The sequence below is a fragment of the Camelus dromedarius genome, chromosome 10 (genome assembly GCF_036321535.1).
Source record: "Camelus dromedarius isolate mCamDro1 chromosome 10, mCamDro1.pat, whole genome shotgun sequence".
Lineage (NCBI taxonomy): Eukaryota > Metazoa > Chordata > Mammalia > Artiodactyla > Camelidae > Camelus > Camelus dromedarius.
Genome location: NC_087445.1, coordinates 46480478 through 46496514, shown reverse-complemented (window position 1 = coordinate 46496514; position 16037 = coordinate 46480478). Strand labels below are relative to the sequence as shown.

The window sequence follows — 16037 nt, the reverse complement described above, 5'->3', positions numbered from 1 at the left end:
GGGAGGATGGAAAGCAGGTTTTCTGTCCAGGAAAGCCTACAGAACGGCACTTAATTCCACTCCATGCTCCATAGAGGCCTTAGACAGAAGATATTTTCAGATAAATGAAAAATGACCTGGGCTGGATCCTATTCTTGCCATCTAGCATTTCCCATGCAACACTATTTCCCTGGCCTGGGACCTCTGACAGGCGCTTAAGAAGAAGATGAACACTCTGACTACAGAGCAGCACTTCAGAGGCTTCCAGCAAGCAGCCTATGTGGCCAGTTGCTAGATCTCAGCAATTAAAGCAAGTACCTACTGGCACCTGTGCTTGTCACCCCCTCATGATAGGTTTGGGTAAAGTCATCACCAACATTCCTCTTCAGAAAGTCTTTTCAGAGCCCCACCTCTTCTGCTGACTATGTTCCACCTGTCTCTTCATGTCTGCTATAGCCATGCCACTGGCACCAATCTAGGGGTCTTCAAATAAACACATTTTAAGTGAACAATTCCTCAAGGTCTCTCCCTGAGCCACTTTATGTCACATATCTTTCCTTAGGGTAATGAAGTGCTTGTGAGTCTAAAGGTGACCTTCCTTTCCTCTGCCACAATCCTTTAGCTTTCATTACTACAGCTTGGCTCAGTGTAATACCCAGAAAACCTGGAGGGGCAAGAAAATACCACATTCCCCACGCCTGCTCTTTGGGGATCCAGCAACAGCGGTGCGTGCCCATCAGCAGTGGAGCAAGGAGACAAGAACTTGGAGTGTTAACCATCTCCTGTGAAAGACTTGTTGCTTTTCCTGCTCCTGGTTTCCCCACTCCATGATGGCAGCACAAGTCACATATTTAGCAAAGGCCTTGGGAGTCTAGCACATTCTTCTCCTGGACCTTTGCCTGATCAGTTTGAAACTTCTGTTCCTGGCACTGTTGTCTAAAAGCTCCATCTATAAGAAAGGAATAAATGCCACCTTCCATGGGTTCTAGGGTCTAGACTTTAGGAGGTTCTTCTGCGAAGACTAGAACCTCACAGAATTCTCTCTTCTCATTAGTTTCTGTCCCTAATTAACATGCTTTAGTCATTTGGGCAATATGGCCACCGTGGTGTGTACAGCAATCGAGCACAGCTTCTGGGATCATCTGAATCCTGGAATAAATTCTAGCTCCACCAGAGGGCCATAGAAAGTTCAAAGAATTTTTTGCAAAGGTGCTTAAAAAAGTGCTACAAGACGTCTTATTTGGAAAGGCAATGTCTTAACTCAGGGCCCTACTTTCTCTAAAAAGGAAAGAGTTTCAGTATCAGGTAGACTGGAATGACAGTCCAGCCATTCTAGCTCTTCAGTGCCATACTATTTGGGAGACCCTGCTGCCCCTGCTCCCCATCCGTCATCCCACAGGAGCACTCACGCTGCAGGCAGTCAGCATTGAGCAGGTCCTGGCACTTCTCGTGGCACTTGACTCCACACTCGCTGCAGCGCATGCCCTGCCGGGCAATGCCCCAGAGCAGGCCTTCACACTCATAGCAGTAGGTCGGGGTAGTGGCTGTCCAGACCTCAAAGTTGTGGGGTGTGGTACACGAGATGGGATAGATTAAGGCCTGCAGGGTTTTCTTATACACGTGGGATTTCTGAAAGACACATATCCAATCACCCACTAGCAACTTTAATTCTCTGCTGGAAGATACCAGAACTAAGACCCCTGCAGGGCTATTAAGACCCTGGTCTCCTCTGTGGCAGTGGAGGAGACACTTTAGTCTGGCCCAGCCCATAGCCCCAGCCTGGCAAAAAGAAGCCCCCCAACATCATGTGCTCTTGGTTATCCAAAACGGGTCTGATCTGAATGCTGGGTCAGAGCCTTGTCCCAGCATTCAGACTCTTCAGGGAAACAAAGGGTATCAGGCTCACCATAAAACCCGGAGGTCAGTGATCACATACTCGAATGTGGGACTTGGGTTTACCCATGGTCTGGACCCTTGCCTCTCCCAATGCGGAAAACTGAGACTTGATGGTATCTATTTGTTTTGTTAACAGCATGGGCCCAATACTTTTGAATTCCCAATAAGTATGGCTATGAGATGATCACTGGGCCATAGGCCAGTGGACTCATGAAAGCCCATGGGTCACTTACCAACTCTTCATCCTTGAGAGAGGTGCGCGTAGCCATTGCAGAAGTAATTCCTGCCTTCCGGGACTGGACCAGTGACTGTGAGAGAAGACTTGCTGTCAGCCCTGGCTATCACCAAAGGGCTGGGCAACGTCCTGGGAAGGGAGTTTCAGTGACCAAAGCTATTTAATGATAACTTACTACCTTCTCTCTACTTACTGTCATTCACAGGGACTGCCCACGGATGCTAGGTAACAAGCATCCGAAGTTAAGATCCAAACCCAAGGCCCTCAGGGAACTGTTCTAACAATGTTAGAACAGCACTTCTCTCAGGGAACCTATCCTTCAAAGAGTTCTCTTTCCTTCAATATTTTTAGGTATCCAACCTCACAGAACTCCTTGTTTACAGGAATGCAAAGGAAAATGAAGAGTTTAGAATTGCAGCAGGTCATTAAGAAAGGACAGACACACAACTCTGTCACAGTCACATTGAAGAACCATCACTGGGAACAATGATTCTATACTGTAATATCCTCTACCCCCTGGTACCACCCCATGCCCACATAATTCCACGTGGCTGTGGAGGCCAGCAGCCCAAATAAGCAGAGCACTTGGTAAGTCAAAGGGGCAATGTAGTTGCACTAAAATCAAGCAGGAGTGGGGGTTAACTCTGAGATCTGGGATGCCCTACTAGTCAGACTCTTGTATAGAGGGGCCCCATGAATCTGCCAAGTCCAAGCTTTAGGGCAGCTCTTGGAAAGGCACATGGTTTCCCTAAGGCAGTGGACACTAGGCAGACAGAAGTCATTCTATCAGCCTTAAGCAGGAGGAACAGTTAGGATGTGCCCAGGTGGTTTGGGATATGGACTCATAAAGATAAGGGGGTCTGGAGACACTCACCATAGCCTGCGCAGAGGAGAGCAGAGAAAGGAACAACATGATGTTAAAGCCCCTTCGAGGGCATGAAAGCTTTCAGAGACAACTGAAAGATTCTTCCCCATAGTCCAAAGTAGGAAACATGTCCCAAACACCCCCTGCTTCTATCTACTAAAAACTGTCTTCAACCCAGACAGCTGACCAAGGCCCAAGGCCTAGAAGGAGAGTTATGCTATAAAGTGAAATATGGGGAAGGTTGAAAGACAGAGGAAGGGAAACAAGAAATGAATAAAATACTGCTATCCAATCAGTTAAGCAAAGAAAATCTGGTGAGCAAGGAGGAAGCAGAGGATGAGAAAAAGTAGGAAGAAAAGAAAGGTAGAAGAGAAAGAAGAGGAGATCAAAGACAATGAAAGGTAATAAAGAAGAGATGACATCAGAATTTATCTTCACCCAATCAGCTTGATGAAGAGTTGGTGGGAGAAGAGGTGTATTAGAAAGGAAGAAAAAGAGAAAGATATACAACTAGCAGAGGGAAAAGGAAGGAAGAAAGAAAGAAATGATGAAAAGAAAATGGCAGAGGATATTTCTATTCAGTCAACTTTAGAAGGGAGAAACTGGTGGGGAGAAAAAGAGCACAGAATGGAGGAGAAATGGAAAAAGAGTGGATAGAAAAAACAAAATAGACTGAATAGGGAGAAAAAGAGAAGAAAACAGGAGTAGCAAATAGTAATAGAAAAAGGGTTCAAGTCTTACTGAACATCTGACTCTGGGAAGACCTGGGCTCCACTCCACCCCCACTACCCACTAAACTACAGAAAATTCCTTGAGCTAATTCTGCCTTAGGAGGTATGACCCCAAATGGGAGCTTCTGGTCATCCTGGAGGTCCTGAGATTAGCTTTAACTCCTAATTCTGTTTCAATTCAATTCCACAAGTTGTCATTACTATCTCTCAATGCTAGACACTAGGTTAAAGACTGAGGGTACAGAGATAGTCTAGAAAGCCTATGTCTTGTAAGACTTCCAGTTGACCTCCAAGGAGTCACACTGGTCATGACCATCACACATGAAACTCAATTATCTAGGTCAGGGCTGAAGGAAGTTTCCATTACAGGTGATCAAAGAAGGCTATAGAGATACCTAGAGGAACTGGATAACTGGAAGATAACCCTGGAGCCCAGCTTTGAGGGCCTAAGCTATAAATGTTCCAGGTAGGAGCTTGAGCCAATGAGGGACCTGGGGCTCTAACAAGGGAGTGAGGTAATACAAAGTCCCACTCAGGTCATCACTATGTCTCAGTAAGGCTTTAAATGATTGATCATCAGACTGATTCTTGTCACCAAATGCTCCACTTCCAGTTCTAATAGCTTGCCAATCCCAATGGGGGAATACCCCAAGGTTATAGCCTAAGCCTGCACGAGAGTCCGTACTCACCAGATCGCTGACAAGTGGCAGTGTCTTCTTTCTGCGTAGATCTGGCATGCTGTCAATGCCGTAGAGACCTCCAGCTGGCCTGAGGAAAGAAGAAAATATGTCAGGACTTTCAGCCCCACCTTGAGTTACTGGCAGGTTTAATGTTCCATTCTCCATGCTCACTCTCCCTAGAGGAAGATAAACTGACCTCCACCGTGTGCCTGTGAGAGGGGTAAGGAGGACAGAAAGTGAGGGAAATAAAGCCACGGGTTGATGAGCAATGGAACCTGCTCTCAGAGTGCCCCTCGGTGTCTCCCTCTATGGTTTTAGCGACGGGCTCTTTTATCGCACAGTGCCACTCCAAGGCTCCTTTGTATATTTGAAGGCCCTTGTCCTCCATAAAGCAAGGTGGGAATTGGTGGTTAAGATGGCTCCTTCCTACACTCAGGCCAGAGACACTGATCCCCAAAGATAAGTCTTCTCTGGCCTATGCCAGAGCAGAGTCCAGAAGAAATGCAGCCTAGGCAGCAAGACTGCTAAACAGTACTATGCAGGAGACCTTCTCCAACCTGAGTAAAAGAGCCACTAGTCTGTCTCCCTAAGCCTCCTGAAGGAAAAGCACCTCCACGGAAAGAGGAGCCTGCCCAATCAAGCGGAAGCAGGGAAAGTAAATGGAAGACTTCCAAAAGAAAAAAAAGATCATTTAGGAAGGAAACAGCAAAAGGAATCAAAGTCTGGCCTAGCCCTATGGTCACATCAGCAGGGACCAGGAAAAAAATTACAGGGGCAACCTAAGATTTCTAAAACTTTTACACCTTTTACGTACTTATTAATTTTGTTGTCCTTTGCCTGTTCTTCCATAACAATAAGCAATAAATATTCAGAGAAATTCCCAAAAAGAACACCATCCTCACATTCAGATAACCTGGATTGTATTCTCAACTCTTCTACTAATTCACTATATCCTCTGCCAAAATTCCTTCCTCTCTTTGGATTTTGGTGTCACTTCTATAAAATAATAGGGGTGAACTACAAAACCTCTCTGACCTTTTGGAAGGTATCATTCTGAGCCTCAATGAAAAGAATCCATATACTTGGTTTCAACAAGACCAATGAAGAAATGGGGAAAGTAGGGTGGCTGTACACCATAACTAGTCTGAAAAGAGAAATGTCAAAGAATAAGTAAGCAGGTATTGCCAGCTAATTAGGCAAAAAATGGAGCCACCAATTGAGTCAAGGTCAGGAGTTGGAACAGGTAACCTGATATGTTGATTTCTAATAATCTAACTATTAAGTACAGGCAGTGAACTTTATTCAACACTACCACATCTATGCAAGTTCTAAACTTGTGACAACTTCCAAGGACTAAGCTGAAGGAAAAGAAAGATGAAAATAGGGAGGCATTTAGAAAATCACTGCATGGCTCCATTTAAAAATAGCTTGGATATGTTCTATTGGTATGTATATATTTTAAAGTTATTAGAAGGAAAAAACTAAAGCCCTGAAGAAGGGCTGTTGAAGAAGCAACTGGTGCCACAAGTCTATGGCTAATTCTAGAAACTATAAAGTGTACCACTTAAGCCAAGACGTTTTTTGCAACATAAATGAGCTTTTGACAAAAGCAAAAACGGTTGCTAATTCACATGGTTAACTCTTGCTTTTAAAAAAAGACAAATCACAAAGAAAAGGAGCATATAAAAATGGAATAGATAACTTTATGATCTGATCTGTTTTCTTCCCTAGTGACGAGGAAAAGGAGGCAGCCACTGGGAATTCTGATGTCAGAAGGCCTTTGTGGGACAAGGAGAGAAGGAAGAGCCTGATAAGAGAGAGAGCACTTATGCTCTTTTATCTCTTAAGAATAGTCGGTCAGTTACAGGCAGCAGTTGAGCAGTTTAAAATGATGTTTGGTGCAATCACATGGGTCTGAAACTCCCAGACAAAAAACAGACAAAGCACACAGACCTCATAAGGGATACTACTTATGTCTTCACTACAGTGGAACAGAAAAAGTAGGTGACTCACAACAGCTGAAACAGGACGGGGCCCAGGGAGTAATCTAATCAGCTACACTATCCACAATGGAATAGAAGGAAACTGTCTCCAAATCCACGTATTTTTCTAGTTTCCTCATTTTCATACTTAAAGGGTATATCACCACTATGATGCAATACATCAGAAATTACAGAGGCAAGGATAGGAGAGCCCCAGTGCTCCCTCTCCTGCTCCAGGGGAACAACCTTGCAGAGCTCTCTTTCCCATCTCTGAGGAATCAGTCTGCAGCGTTCTTTCCTCTGCCCCAGAGAACCAACCAGTCTTTACAGTGAAACTTCTTCTTCCCCAGAATCCAGCTTATAAAGCTGTTTCTCCTGCTTCCCAAGGGAAAAGCTAAAAGCAGCATAAGAGACTGAAGAAAATCCATAAACCTTGCAGTATTAACACTTACCCTTCTGGGAGCCACTGGGGTAAAGAGGGGTCACCATCATCTGGAATCTTTAAAAAGAGAAAGAAAAATGTTAGATCCTGGGAAAGATGGGAGAGACTGCTATACTTCCTTGGTCAGGCAGTGGGCAGTAAAGTTAGAAGCTCAGAGCAGTGTAGGTCACATACACCACTGGTGACATGCTCAGCCTAATGTTTAAGCCAGTTCCCTGATCAGCCAGGGCAACAAGCAGGCTGCTGAAATCAGTGGTACTTTGTCTCCCTTCTCCCCAGAAAACAGGGAGGATATAAGGCCAAGTTCACTGAGCTCCCAGGACTAAGGTCCACTGGGAGTGTGAGAACTGCCAGAACTTACAGGTCTCTCACACAACCCACTGGTATATATAACAGTAAGCTGAGGCCAGAGGGTCCATTTAGGCTTCTAGGCCTCGCTAAAGCAAAAAGACAATTTCATATAGAGTCTGGTCTTCTTCCAGCTGTATTTCTAAGTTATCTTCGGCTGCCCCAGTGTCAGACCTAGTCTTTCTGGATTCCTATCTCGTGATTTGACTTGGTTTAGGTGACTTGAAGCCTTAACTCACTGACACTGAGTGCACTCTGCATTTGGTAAGCTCTATATATCAAGAGAACCCAGGGCAGATTAGATACTTGGATTATTACTCTGGTGAATTTTATGAGCTCTACAATAAGAAATTGAAAATTGGGGCACTAAATAATTCAAGGAAGGAATAGCTGGAAAACACTTTTTAAAGGTTTCTGTACAAAAAAAAAAAAATCCTTCAAGCAGTGTATAGAGAGAGTTCCAAAGCTGCCAGGGCTCTCCAGACAACCAGTGGGACACGATGTTTAGGCTCCACAGACCCAGTGCCAGTGAGTCTGGGGCTTCCTGCTCCTCCTTGTTCCCCTCCACCCACAACAACTTCCCTGCCTCCTGAGACCTGGGCTCCAGCTAACTATCCTGGAGCAAATGAGCTTCAGACAAAGGAGGCAGAAGTAAGCTGTTTAGCTCTAGACAGGAGGTGAAGTTTTGGGAGGGCTAAAGATGGGAGAAGTTACAGACAAAATGATGCGAGAGAGCAAAAAAAGGAAAGGCAGGACAGGCTAATTAATGGGTGATGTAAAAGTGGGTAAGAATGACACTGGGTCAGCAGAAGGCTCAAGATAAACTTTGGATTTAAGCCTTTCTGAGTAAGACCTTTCTCGGGTAGCCTGTACTCTAATCCAGCCTGTCTACTGCCTACAGCCCTTCATGACCACATTTTGCTGCTGCTGCCTCTTGCCCTGGTTCTGTGACTGGGATGATATGGAAGAGGGAGGGCCAGGCCCAAAAGGCAGCCAGAAGTGGTTAAATCAAGTCTCCTAAGGTTGCTTGTGAAGGGTAGTCAATCCCTAAATCCCCAGATCCTACCAACCAGAACTTATCCTCCCTTTGGAAACAGTCATTTTACTGAGCAGATTTTGATTTCCTACCAAGAATTAGATGTTTACCAGAAACCACTGAGCATAAGGAAACAAAGTCACGAAAAGTCTTGGCAGCCAGGGTTCACAGGCTCAGATCATACACATTTCCTGTACTTACAGGGGACAGTGGGTCTGCAGAAGCCTGAAGACACAGTATAGAGCATGCACACACAGCGCACGGACGGCGGACGGGGGAGTGAGCGGAGGCCTAGACATAGTCCCTATAGGAAGTACATTCATTAAGACACAACCTGTATCTGAGGAAACAGGTGCTCATGGATCCTGTACATAGGGCGACAGAATATGTGCACACACCCATTTCAGGGAGCATTCAGTGCTCACTAGGGCCGGAATCACCAGCAAAGCAAACCCTAACTGTCTTCAAGAACCAGTGCTTGCAGGCACAGAGCACTAATATACTATGCATTCTTATGGCATAGGGGAACCACATCACAGGTCTACGGAAGCCCGTGCTCACAGAAAGGCCAATACGCCTGCTCAGAAGCACAAAGCACGTTCACATTTAGGCCCCAGGCAAGAGGCACAAAAAGCCTACACAAACTCCTGCTCTCAAATACAATGTGTATGCATGCTGGGCTCAGCCAGGGTTTATAGCATATGCCAATCTGCAGCAACAAGTAGAAAATGGACACACACTGTGCGAAGTAGGAAAAGAGGAAAGTGATCAGTATCTGGGGGAGTCAAACTGAGTACAAGTATAAGCACACACATGCTACACTGAATGTGCACCATGCTGGCACACACATTCTCACACTGTGCTCCAGGGACGTCTGCAAGAGCTCACACAAGCATAGAGCATGCACACAAATTGCTTTCAGGAGAAACAGACTAGATGCATGAGCCAAAGTTCAGAGGCACAGATCATACCTGTGCATGTACACACGTATGTGTACACACACACACACACACACACACACACACAGAGTGCTCAGAAGGGAGGGGAGAGAGTTGACAACAAAAAAGGCCACAAGGGGCCAGAGCACAACCTGAAGGGCTCCTCGCTTTCCTTCTGCAAGGAGAGAAAGAACAGGGGGGAAAAAGGGGTGGGGTGGGGGCAGAGAGGTTAGTAGATTCAGTCCCACAGCAGAGAACCCAAAGAAAATGCCAGCTAAACCTCACAGGACATGGAAGAGAGGGAGAGGCCCTCTGAACATCTGGGCAGTTGACACAGCCCAGCTTCCAGAATCTTCACCTCTTGTATTTGCTGGCCCCTGCTGTTTAGTTTAGAACATCCCAGGTTTGGCTGCAAAAACCAAAGGACAAAGTCTACCTAGAAATTTCATTCACCCTTTCCAAAATGGCTTGCCTAGAGGGTCAGGGCCACGAGAACAGCTCTGTTACCAAGGGCCACTTTGACAGGCTACGTGAACTGACTAAACACAGAGTGGGTTCCTTCCTCAGAGGCTACATGAGCTCACTCTGAATCTGAGATAAGCCCACAAACCCCAAAGACCTGGTAGCTGAGCCCTTTCCATTTTGTAATACAGACTTGGTTATGTGTTTGCCCAACAAGCCCTGACCTGTTTTCCCAGAGCCTAAGTTAAGTTATGCCAAATTAAGGCCTGGAGTTAAGGCCAGGAGCAGGATGCTCAATAGTCATAGACTTGGAGGCACTGACTGGCCATTGCCCTAACACAAGTATCATGATTTGGATGATAAAACCATGACTGAAATTCCAGGCTTGATTATCTACCAAATCCAGAAAAATACTTCAAAGGAAACTGACACTTTCAGAAGGACCCAAGTAAGCCACAGGAAAGGAAGAATAAAGTCTAGAGACTACTCTTTCCTGTTCATCAGAGACTACATTACCTTCTAGGCCACACATGCTTCACACAGGATTCCTTCTCTAGGGAAAGTCCATCTACCTGGGCCCATCAGCTCCCCTTCTCTTTTCTCTCCTTCCCTTTTAAAGACCCACTGATACTTACAAGAAGAAGGGAAAATCATGGAAACTAACTCATAAGTTCCCAACTTTTCAAGCTACTTTTGATGACCTAATGGGTCAACCTGACAGAAGAATGAAGTCAAGAAGAATTCAGCGCAGCTACAGAAAGGTGAGTGAGATAAAAAAGACATTTCCTGGCATGGGGATGTGTCTCTTCTACATCTACTCCCCACCTCCCCTAGAGCACTCTGTTCCCTTTGAAAAAGAAAACTAGGCAAGAACACTTCAACTGACCCTGTGACTCAAATTGGAAAGATTTATCTCTTCCTCCACTATCATAAATATACTGTACACATCATGTCAAAGTTACTCTGATTGTATGCTTCTGTTCTTCCCAAAGGTCCCCATAATGCCTAAAGAAGAAACTCCAATCTATTGACAAGGTCATCAAGGCTCTCCATGACCTGGGCTCTTGCATCTACTGGGTGGGCTCAGACTTACTCCTAAGACTTGGCTCAAATATTAATGCCTCTGTGAAAAATTATCTGCATTCCTCTCAAAAACAAAATTAGGTGCACCGCCACTATGAATCCATGGTACCCAGGCTTCTGTGTGCACACTTCTATGATAGTATGTTGTCAGTACTGTCTGTATAAATATTCTCCTTTAGACATTGTGAACTTCGAGAACAAAAATTACATATACTATACTATTTCACCGCTGTAGCCGGAGGGTCTAGCACATCTCCTAGCATTCATATGTAGTAAAAGGAACATGAACTTTCAGGACTTAGAAAACAACAGCTTTTCTAAGAACATGTCTCTTGCCTTCACCAGAGAAAAGACAGGTCTCTTAGCCAGTAGCCTGTACAATTTTCCAGACCCCAAAGAACTGCTATACTAGCCCTTCAGTTTATCCCATCCATTGGACAAATATTTTCTTGTTAGCAATCAAACTTTTTGTGCTTCCTAACTTCCTAAAATGCCTTAGGATTTTTCCACTCAGACTTAGTTTTCAATTTAAGTGACATACGTGTATAGAACACTTGCTTTGCAGGAAAATCCCTGACCTCTAAGAATGATCTCACTCTTCCAGATAGTCTGTCTTATAAGGAAGTGACATCCTTCCCTATTGTTAAACAATCTTAACTACACTGTACTTGGGAGTCAAAAGACTTGAGGCACTCAACTATTTGACTGTGCATTTCCTTATCTGTAAAAAGAGGATAAAAACAGCTACCTCCCAGGGTTACTTTGAGAACTCATTTCTTAAATACTTATTGAGAACCTACCATACACTAGGCAGTGTTCTCAGTGCTGGTGACGCAGCAATGAACCCTGATCTTGAGAAGCTTCTATTCTAGTAGGAGGAGCAGACAATTAATGATGGTGATGAAGATGATGAGAGTAGCCAACACTAGGTAAATACATTACATATCTGGCATTTTATTTGAGTAAACTCATTTATTTCTCACAACAACTTGACCGGTTAAATACTATTATTACATTAATTTTTTTGATTAAATTGAAGATCAGAGATGTTAAGAAACTTGCCTAAAGTCATAGCAAGTGGCAAAGCCAAAATTCAAAACAGGCATTCTGGTTCCAGGATTTGGAACTATGTGTACTGCATCATGTGTGATGGGGACTCTGCTGAAAAATTCAGGAAAGGGGAAAAGACATTGTCCCCTGTGGTGATGTTAGAGTTGTTATTAAAATTTTATAAAAGGTTGTCAGGGAGGCCTCATTGATAAAATGACATCCAAGCAGAAATCTGAAGGAAATGAGTAAAGAAGCTATTCAGAGTTCTAGGAGGAAAGTATTCCAGTCAAAATATATAGCAAGCAAGTGCAAAGCCTGAGGTAAGAGCGTAACTGGTGTGGAGGAACAAGTCTGCCATACAGTACCAGTTCAAATGGGGCTCTACAGGCCCTTATAAGCATGTTGGCTTTCATTTTGAGTGAGATAAAAAAAAAATCCCTGGAAGGTTTTGAACAGAGAAGTGATATGATCTGAATCATGTTTTACGAGCTGGTTGTGGGGAACAGACTGTAAGGGACAAGGGTAGAAGTAGGAAGACCAGTTAGACTACTGCAATCATCTAGACAAGAGAAAATGGAGACTTAGACAAGGATGTTAGTGGTAAGATTCAGAATATTTTTTAATGGCAAAGCAGGCAAGATGTACTATTGACTGGATGTGGGTTGTGAAAGAAAAGCAGAAGTCACTAATGACTTTGCGGATTGGGCCTGAGCAGCTAGCTGCAAGAATGGAGTTGCCATTTACTGGTAAGGAAGACTATAGGAAAAGCAGGTTTGTCAGGGGTTTGGGGAGAAAGATCACAAGTTTGGATTTGGATATGTCAAATCTGAGATGTCTATTTACAGGTAAATGCAGATGTTAAGTAGATGTGGAGTCTGGTGTTCCTGGAAGATGTCTGGGCCAGAGATATAAACCTGGGAATGCTTATGAAACTCATGAAATTGAAAAAGATTACCTAGGAACTGAGTATGAATAAGAAGATTAAATCCTGGGATACAATAAGACTGGGAAGATAAGAAGGGACCAGCAAAGATGACTTGAGAAGGAATGGTCATTAATACTGGAGGAGACCCGAGAGAGAGAAGTGTTCTGGCAGTCAAGTGAAAAAAGTTTCTCAAAAAGAAGAAACTGAGGCATAAGAATAGACTGAAGATCAATGGAATAGAATTGAGAGTTCAGAAATAAACTCTTAAATTTATGGCCAGTTGATTTTTGACCATTTGATGGGTAAAGAATATTCTTTTTCAACAAGTGATGCCAGGATAACTAAACATACACATGCTCAAGAATTAAGTTGGACCCCTATCTCACATCATATATAAAAATTCACTCAAAATGAATGATAGAACTAACTGTAAGAGTTAGAACTATAAAACATTAAGAAAAAAAAAACATAGGAGCAAATCTTTGTGACCTTGGATTAGAAAATGGTTTCTTAGCTATGAAACCAAAAGCAAAATCAACACAAGAATAGAGAAATTGAATTTCATCAAAATTTAAAACTTTTGCACTATACTTCATACCCATTATGATGACTATTACAAAACAAAACAAAACAAAAAAAAAACAACCAGGAAGTAACAGGTGTTATTTAGCAAGGATGTGGAGAAATTGGAATCTTTGTGCACTGTTGGTGGGCATATAAAGTGGTGCAGCTACTGTGGAAAATAATATGGCAATTCCTCAAAAAGAACAGAACTACCATATGATCCAACAATGCCATTTCTGGGTATATACCGAAAAGAAATGAAAGCAAGAACTCAAACAGATATTTGTACACCCATGGTTTTAGCAGCATTATTAACAACAGCCACAAGGTAGATGAAACCCAAGTGTCTACTTGGGATGGATGAATGGATAAACAAATGTATATGTACATACAATGGAATACCACTCAACCTTAAAAAGGAAGAAAGTTCTGACACATGCTACGTAATGGATGAACTTCAAAGACATTATGTCAAGTGAAATAAGCCAGTCACAAAAGGACAAATATTGTGCAAATACACTTACATGAGATACCTAGAGCAGTGAAATTTATACAGATAGAAAGTACAATGATGACTGCCAGTGGCTGGAGGAGGGGAGAATGGCAAGTTAGTTTAATGGGTACAAGTTTCAGCTGGGAAAGATGAAGAAGTTCTGGAGACTGTATAGTGGTGATGGCTGCACAACAATGTGAATGAACTTAAAATAATGAATTTTACATTATGCATATTTTACCACAATAAAATTTTAAAAAATTTTATCCTTCAAAGGACACCATCAAGAAAGTGAAATGACAATCCACAGATAGTACTGTAAAATTATTTGTATAATTTGTATATAAGGGACCTATATCCCAAACATATAAAGAACTCTTACAACTCAACAAAAAAAGACAAACAACTCAATTTAAAAATGGGTAAAGGATTTGAATAGATATTTCTCCAAAGAATATATAAAAATGGCCAATAAGCACATGAAAATATGTTCAACATCATCAGCCACTAGGGAAATGCAAATCAAGAAAAGTTATGTCACACCCACTAGGATGGTCATAATAATAAACAGACATTAGCAAATGTTGGCAAGGATGTGGAGAAATTAGAACTCTCATACATTGCTGGTAGAAATGTAAAATGGTACAACCACAATAGAAAACAGCCTAGAAGTTCCTCAAAAATGTTTAACACAGAGTTGGAAATGGAACTGACCCAGCAATTCCATTTCTAGGAATTGAAAATATATGACCACACAAAAATTTGTTCACAGAGTGTTCACAGCATTATTCATAGTAGCCAAAAAGTGGCAAAAAAACAAAAAACAAACAAACAAAAAACCAACCCAAACAACCAAATGTCCATCAACCGACAAATGGATGAACAAAATGTGCCATATCCATGTAATGGAATATTATTCGGCCACAAAAAGAAGTATCCACATATATTACAACATGAGTCAATCTCGAAAACATTCTGCTAAGTTGAAGAAGCCAGTCAGAAAAGGCCACATATTATACAAATCCACTTACATGCAATGTCCAGAACAAGCAAATCCATAAAAGCATAAAGTAGATTAGTGGTTGCCAGAAGCTGGGGACAAAGGGGATTAGAGAGTGACTATTAATAGTTAAGGGGGTTCTTTTTGGGGTGATGGAAACAGTCTAGAATGATGGCTGCGTAACTCTGAATATACTAAAACCACTCAATTGTACATTTTTAAGGGATTTTAAGGGTGAATTTTATGGTATGTAAACACACACAAAAAAAGCTGTTATAATAAAAGGAAATAATCAATGATATCAAGTTGCAGACTAAGAGAACTAAAAATGGACCAGAAATTGGGCAATATGATGGTCATCTGATGGCCTTGACAAAAGCTATTTTGGTAGTGGTAGGAATGAAAAAATTACATTTTAATGTAATGCATGTAAAAGTACTTAAAATAGTGCCTGGTATGTACTCCTCCCCATCCCACATCTCTGAAAAAAAAAGAAGGAAAAGAATTAAAAAATAAGATCTAAAACTAATGGTAAGATACTACTAGTAAGCTTAAGCCTCCTAAAGTCTCAAGCAAGGCAGTAAAGAAGGAACATTTCAAATATTTCACTGTGGTAGCAATCACTGTTATACTGAATCTATTCCTCTTGCTCTATGGAATGGTACTGGAGTCAGGCTGGACTCAACACTGAAGAGATACTGCCACTGCCTAGCAATCTCTTCACCACCCTCTCTGCAGCCTGCAGATTGGATCCAGGTAAGCACTCAAAACTTTGTCTTGATTTCTTACTGGTGTTTCAGAAAACCTCCTCCTTCTCATTATCTCTGCTGCTGCCACCACCTACTTACCACAGGTACCAGAAGTTCCTGCATCATCCAGCAGGATGTCAGCCCAGAAGGGAAACTCTCCAACTTGAAGAATTCAGCCCCAGTGTTCTGGATGTTCATGCTAACATTAACTCCTGCCAATGTTTAAGGAATTAGTAAGCAAGTACTGCTTTGATATTTGTTGTTTCTACTATTGCTGTAATGTATAATTTCTAAATGCCAAGGGAGAAGGAAGAGGGGCTGCAAAGTTAAGAGGAGAGAAAAATCTCTTGCAGTTGAGGAATTATGGAAAGCTTCCTGGAGGAGGTGATATTTTGGCTGTATGTTGAAGAACTGAGTAAATTTTGCTAGGCTGCTATGGTGAACACAGAACCTTAGGCTAGAAGGAAGCATGCATATGTGAATATGCTGAAACAAAGTACAAGGCCAATTTGTGAGACAGCAGTTTCCTTCTAGGTGGAGTCTAATGGGACAATGGAAGAAAAGGCTGGAAATGTAAAC

The 16037-nt window shown here is 42.6% G+C and overlaps 1 protein-coding gene across 7 annotated transcripts in view; it reads right to left on the bottom strand.

The window, feature by feature from the left end:
• Positions 1-16037, bottom strand: part of LOC105102307 (protein unc-13 homolog B) — a 166962-nt gene that overhangs the window by 30422 nt on the left and 120503 nt on the right. For 4 of the 7 annotated variants that reach the window (XM_064490301.1, XM_031449968.2, XM_010995624.3 and 1 more), the window contains 4 exons: positions 6821-6867; positions 4396-4474; positions 2109-2183; positions 1389-1608 (listed from right to left, as the gene is read on the bottom strand). In XM_064490301.1, the coding sequence (XP_064346371.1) occupies positions 1389-1608; positions 2109-2183; positions 4396-4474; positions 6821-6867 (421 nt within the window). Of the gene's footprint in view, positions 1-1388; positions 1609-2108; positions 2184-4395; positions 4475-6820; positions 6868-9284; positions 9308-16037 lie in introns of all 7 variants that reach the window. The other 3 variants (XM_064490302.1, XM_064490300.1, XM_031449964.2) reach the window with 1 other exon arrangement.